The 6,141-nt window shown below is 42.8% G+C and overlaps 1 protein-coding gene across 1 annotated transcript; it reads left to right on the plus strand.

Annotated features, from left to right (window-relative positions):
• The first annotated feature begins 3,277 nt into the window (after positions 1–3,277).
• LOC147892467 (uncharacterized) lies at positions 3,278–5,861 on the plus strand. The gene is made up of 6 exons (XM_087387396.1): positions 3,278–3,337; positions 3,460–3,629; positions 3,786–3,930; positions 4,354–4,470; positions 4,622–4,919; positions 5,074–5,861. The coding sequence occupies exons 1-6, from the start codon at positions 3,278–3,280 to the stop codon at positions 5,859–5,861; spliced, it is 1,578 nt and encodes a 525-aa protein (XP_087243522.1).
• The last annotated feature ends 280 nt before the right edge of the window (positions 5,862–6,141 follow it).

The raw sequence follows: 6,141 nt of genomic DNA on the forward strand, positions 1-6,141 counted from the left end.
ACATTGTCCTCTACACCTTACACAGTCCATGCCCACTGTGCCCACCTTTTTTGACTTTTGGAGCTACCTTAAATGCACCCCTCCCCCTCCCATTTTCAAATTTGGACACATGGTAGCACAGGGTGCTCCCTCCTCAAACGTGGTGGTTTTCCTTCCAAAATCCATGGTATTTCTCCCTCTTTTTCAAATTGAAACCATCTTTTTCACCACCTATGAGTAAATGCAATAGGCCACCTCAATATACCATTCCCACACACTTCAAAGAACTCTCATTGATAGAACTCAAATCACTCTCTAATCCCTTGAAATTAGGAAACACAAATTCGAGGCTCTTTTGAGACCCCATTTCTTCCCTAATGATGAATGCTTGCACAGATGAGAATTCAAACGCACAAGAAAGAATGTGTAATATGGGTAATGCATTCTTCATGCCCAACAAAAATGAGTGCACAATTAGCATTTTTCATTGCTCGTCGATGAGAGGTAGAAAAAAATGACACGAAGGCGCCCTTTAATAGAACTTGACACGACATACCAGCTAGTATGTCTACACACCGGTCGGTTTTCGCAAGCAATGCATGCATGCCACATCTTTGGTGGGTGCACACCGATTGGTATTCCACTACACCGACCAGTGTTTTGTTTCAGTGATTGGTTCATTATATACCAATTGGGGTAGTAATTCACCGACCGGTAATTCTTCATCGATCGGTGAATCCCAACACTGTTTGGTATTTTTGAAAAAATATTGATGGGTGTTGGGATTCATCGATCAGTATATAGCCAGTCGACCACTTATAAAAAATGTGTTTTTTGTATTTTGAACGTCCACATGCGTTTTAAATACGAAAAACAAGTTCTTTTCTATTAAAAAAATTACTTAAAAAATCCCAGTATGGCTCGAAATCTCATGATTGGCACTTGAGATGCTCCAAGTAAGTATGACTTAGCATAATCTCTTTTTCCTTCCAAATTTGTGAGTGTAGAAGCAACTAATCAACCATCGCTCATGTGTTCAGTTCATACTACCTACTAGTATTTCTCGTAATGCATCGAAGTACATGAAGGATTGTATTTACAAGATGGGCAAGCTTGTGAGGTAATCAATGCTCCATGCAAGGTTTTCATATTGCTAATATGGTGCACTTTTTTCTTTCTAGGTATGTGAGCTCAAAGGAAATAGATCCCACCACACTTGAGGATGCTCGAGCTATGTCAGTGGAGGTGGTTTGTTTAGTGGAGGAGACATTTCCACGTGCTATTCTCACAAGCCAACTACATCTCATAGTGCATTTGGTGGATGAGATTGCTATATGTGGCACTGTACATGCACGATGGTTGTTTTTCCTCGAGCGCTTCATGAAGACCTTGAAGGGTTTCGTGTAGCAAAATGCAAAGCCCGAAGGTAGCATGGCCGAGGGTTGGTTGGTACAAGAGTTATTTGTATATATTTCTAAGTTTCTTGTTGATGTGGATAGCTCTCTTCCACGACTATGGAGAGATGATGAAGACCTAAGGATGACCTCTATTGTGTGTTAAGGGAAAGGATGGAACAAAGTAATAGACACGAAGTTGCTTAATAATATCAACCTTTATTGCATGCTTAATAGTGATGTGATGAAAAGATGGGTGACAAGATATGAGGATGCCAAGGCAAGAAGACAAGGAGAAAGGGCCCTCTTTCGTACACACCACTGATCTTGTCTGCCATACCCTCAGCATCTAAGAGAACTTCCAAAGGATATTTATGTGGATTGGCTACTTGATGAAATGGAGAGAGCAGAGAGAGACGAGGGGATGCATATCACAATGAAAGTGTTGAGATGTAGTAGTGGGCTGAATGGCAAGGGTTGATCTCATTGAGGATGAGATTGAACCGTAGCCCATCATTGATATTGGCAAAACTATTTTACATAGTCTCATTCTCCTCACCTCACTTAATTTTTGCATATGTGGGTTTGCCAAAAAGCATTGATATTTTTATTAAAATTATGTGCTTTGGTGATCATGGGCAATGTTTGGAAAATAGTGATGTACATTTATCAGCTTGCACCAAAATCTCACTTTCTATATTCTCTATTTTGCATCTAAATCCGCGTCTAATTCACAATGCAAACGCGCTAATAGATGTGCAAATAGATGTGCTATTAGACGCACCCATATTTTTACTATTCTAGTAGTGCCTATAGACACATCCACTATTTTGCATGTCTATCAAGTGCATCTATAGTTGCTTTGTCTTGTTGTGCTTGTAGCCATTCTTAATTCATTAGACTAGGTTTACAATGAGATCTTGAAATTTTCATATTCAAAATAGAGATTGAAAAGTTTAATTAGATTGTCAAACTCATCGTTCATATTTGAATACCAATTGTATATATAAATTACCTCATTTTTCATTCTTCAAAATTGTTCTACTTTAAATTAGGCAATAAGCAAAATATCAGATATCACAATCCATGCTATCGAATAGGCAGAGACAAAATATTTTGGCAACATTGAATGTGATAGAGGAAAATTTCAAGAAAATACAAGGACATACTTCAGCTTACTTTCTCTTATAATCACAAAATATACTTCACCGTACTTTGTCCTATCAAAATGTCAAACTTGTCTTTCCTATGAAAATATCAATTGTGTATATAATTAGCCACAATAAGTGCAAGATCACTGATCAAAGGTCACAGTGTGTGCTAAGGAGTTGTAAGGTACTAAATATTTTGTCAACGTTGGATGTGATAGACACAAATTCAAGGAAATATAGAGATATACTTCACCTTTATTTCTCCTATAGTTACCATCATCTTCATGACTTCCCTTGCGATCATGTGTTCCCTCAATGACTTCCCCTATAATTACCACTTCATAGTCCAAATTGATAAACCTTATTACAATTGATTAATGCTTTAAGGACCCATAACTCCAAGAATACTAAAAGCTACGATCGAATGGCTAGATTAAGTACTATAATATCAAGATAAAGTTCAAGTACCATAATATGGAGATAAAGCTCCTAGGCTTTAAGCTTTCTTGCCTACCATCCTGGTTCTCCTTCCCTCGATAGGATAAACTAGCCACCATCCCTTTCTCTAGTGTTGCTAACTCATAAGGAGCCAATAGCTTAGAACTCAAGCCCAAGTAGCATCTCACAAGTGTTGATTACTAGACATGAATCTCGCTCCCAAACTCCACAAGCAGGCCTCCACCTTCCAAAACCCACAAAACGTGCATCCAAACACAAACACCAACATGGAGGACCTAGTGCTAGTATTAGTCAATGAAACAATTCAATGGAGATCTGCCCAGCATCGAGGAGGTGGCATTGCTTGCACTCGAGGTGAAAATTATGCATTGATGCCGTGGGTGGGTGAATGTGTGTTGCTTTAAAGGCATGTCCCATGTAAACGTATAGTGCCCAACGTGGCTACATTATGACATGTTTCCACGCATGGGCAAAAGCCCCGTTTCACTACTACCGATGAGGTTCCCACTCTTGGAAGGCAGTCGGATGGTGAGTGCTCGAGAGCCAAGGTTGCAGGGTTGCAGAGGGAGGTTGCAAGGTTGGTTGCGGAGGAGGGACGGAGCCCTGGTATTGGTTGGGAGCTTTGCTCAAAGCCTCTCGCACCCAGGTGGCCAAAGGAGTCCACGGTTTTTCCTTGGACTCAAACCAGCACACAGGTGTTGTTCTTGCCATGCACCGTAGCATTTCCATTTATTGGCATGTCAAGGTCGGCGGTCGGCTGGAAGACCATCTCGACCGTCTGATGAGAGGCTTTGATTTCTAGGAAGATCCCATCCACAGCTTCGCAGGTCAACATCGCCTTGAACATCGTTGTCTGTGTTGGAAAAACCTCAAATGTCATTGTCGTGGACAGAAAATGTTGGAAGATTAGCCTCCCGCCGAGCCTTGACGTCTTGGAAATGCCCAAGGTCATAATTTCTCCAAAAAAAATCTGGCTCACGGCTCCGCTGCTTGCCAATTTGTTTTGAAGAAATTCCTCCCTAAGGACTTCAATCCAGTATTCATAGTATATTAGGTCATTTTCCTAAGGACTTCAATCCAGTATTCATAGTATATTCAGAGTATTCTCACGTTGCTCATGCGGCCGACAGAGGTCGCTTTTAATATACAAGATAAGACGTGGTTGTATATGTATGAAGGGCCTGCCTTTGTCTAATATTTCCGTAGCATGGCTTCCGATATACGGCTCGTTATAGCTTTGTTCTTTTCCCGATCTTTTGCTCGCCCAAGTTGTCAACGTCTCCGTAGATGCACCAACAGTTCAGCCTACAATGCCATCGATGCATTGCAATCCAAGCTTCCTACAAGCCATCTTGTAAATGGTGTTACAGCCAATCTCTTTACGAGCACGAGACGGTGCCATTGCGCTTTTCGCGACCGTTTCCGCCATTGCAGCCCTACAGTGCAAGGCCCATTGCAAGGCTTTTAAGCATCCGCTGAACCTGCCAGTGATATCTAGGTTAACACGGACTTTAACATGGTGGCAACTTGCTAAACGCAAAATTTGACACTGACTCGCCGAGGACGCCGGATAAGTTGCACACTGATAATCGTGGATCCAATGCTAATTTGATATTCGTGTTCCCTGCGGTACTGCAGTTTAAATGCTCACCGTTCAAAGCTCTCTCCGTGCATTTAGAAGTTCTAATAGGAAGGCTCCTGTTTTGCGGCAATGGCTCTACAACGTCTCTTGGCTGTAGCTCTCCGTTGTTTGATGGTCGTCACGCAAATGGAAGGCGGACTTGCGTTCGACGCAAGTATTGTCCGCTTTGCCGTCGACTACCCTATCGCACTGTTGTTTGCAAATCCGACTGCCCGAAAACGCGTGAGCAGAATCCATTAAAGAAGATATGCAAGATCGACTGTACAGCATGCAGTTCTACGTGCGAGCCTAATGGTGAGCTCCCGCATTTCCCTCGATAGGTAGTGTTTCGGAATACGTTCTTTCACTGCAATTAGAGATCATCTGGCTGCATGTGATGTGATTGCTTCTCTAGATATTAACCATTGGCATGGTGCTGCTGTGCCTGTTCCTTGAGTTGATGCAAAAGATTGCCGTAAGCGGGGAGCCGTATGCGAGGACCCTCGTTTTGTAGGAGGAGACGGTGTTTATTTTTACTTCCACGGAAAAGCAAACGAAGACTTCTGCATGGTGTCCGACAAGAAGGTGCACATAAACGGCCACTTCATCGGCAAGCGTCCTGAGGGTCGAATGAGAGACTTCACCTGGGTGCAGGGAGTGGGCATTCTCTACGGTTCGCACAAAGTCAAGATCAATGCCAAGAAGGTGGCGTTGTGGGATGATAGCATCGATCAAATGGAGGTGTCATACGATGGAATTCCCGTCATTCTAGCTAGCGAGAACGGGTCAAGCTGGAGATCCCCACACGGCGAACTCAAGGTAGTGCGAACGAAAGAGGTGAATGCGGTAGAGATGGAAGTGACAGGGTTGCTGAGAGTGTCGATCAACGTGAACTATGTGAGCGAAGAAGACAGCAAGGTGCACAAATACGGGATCACGGAGGAAGATTGCTTCGCGCATTTGGATTTGCAGTTCAGTTTCTACGATCTGTCGGCGGAAGTGGAAGGGGGCCAGACATATGGTGCGAACTACAAGAGCCGAGTGAAAGTCGGGGTACCGATGCCCATCATGGGAGGCTACAACAAGTTCAAGAGCTCCTCCCTCTTTGCAGTGGACTGTGAGGTGGCTCGCTTCAATCCGTCTTTTGCTGCTGGTGCTGCTGCTGAGGATGAATACAACATGGATTCCGGCTTCGGGTTGATGCCCAGCACGAGCTGTACTAGCCGAGGCGAGAACGGCATCGTGTGCCGTCGCTGATCATCTATTACCGTAATGATCTCAAAAATGTCATCTATTCTGCAGCTAGCATTTGTATAAACAAATGCAAAATAATCTCCCACATAAAATTTCCATGCATTCATTATCATATTATTATATTTCAAAGTAGCAAAATCGTACCCATTCTCAGCTATTGAGAGATCATTAATTAATGGATATCCTCTCTATCTCTGAGGACAACTTTAATTGGCCCAAAATGATCCGCAAGAAAGACCACCTATGCTTTTACTTATTAAGGTAATCTACCAACATTGAGAAA

This window comes from Dipteris shenzhenensis, chromosome 16 (genome assembly GCF_047967505.1).
Source record: "Dipteris shenzhenensis isolate YYH24624 ecotype China chromosome 16, Dip_SZ_1.0, whole genome shotgun sequence".
NCBI classification, from domain to species: Eukaryota; Viridiplantae; Streptophyta; class Polypodiopsida; order Gleicheniales; family Dipteridaceae; genus Dipteris; species Dipteris shenzhenensis.

Coding starts and splice junctions, on each gene's coding strand:
- LOC147892467 (XM_087387396.1), top strand. CDS start 3,278: ATGAAACAATTCAATGGAGATCTGCCCAGCATCGAGGAGGTGGCATTG. Junction 3,338..3,459: donor TGGCATTGCTTGCACTCGAG/GTGAAAATTATG, acceptor CATGGGCAAAAG/CCCCGTTTCACTACTACCGA. Junction 3,931..4,353: donor ACGTCTTGGAAATGCCCAAG/GTCATAATTTCT, acceptor ATGGTGTTACAG/CCAATCTCTTTACGAGCACG.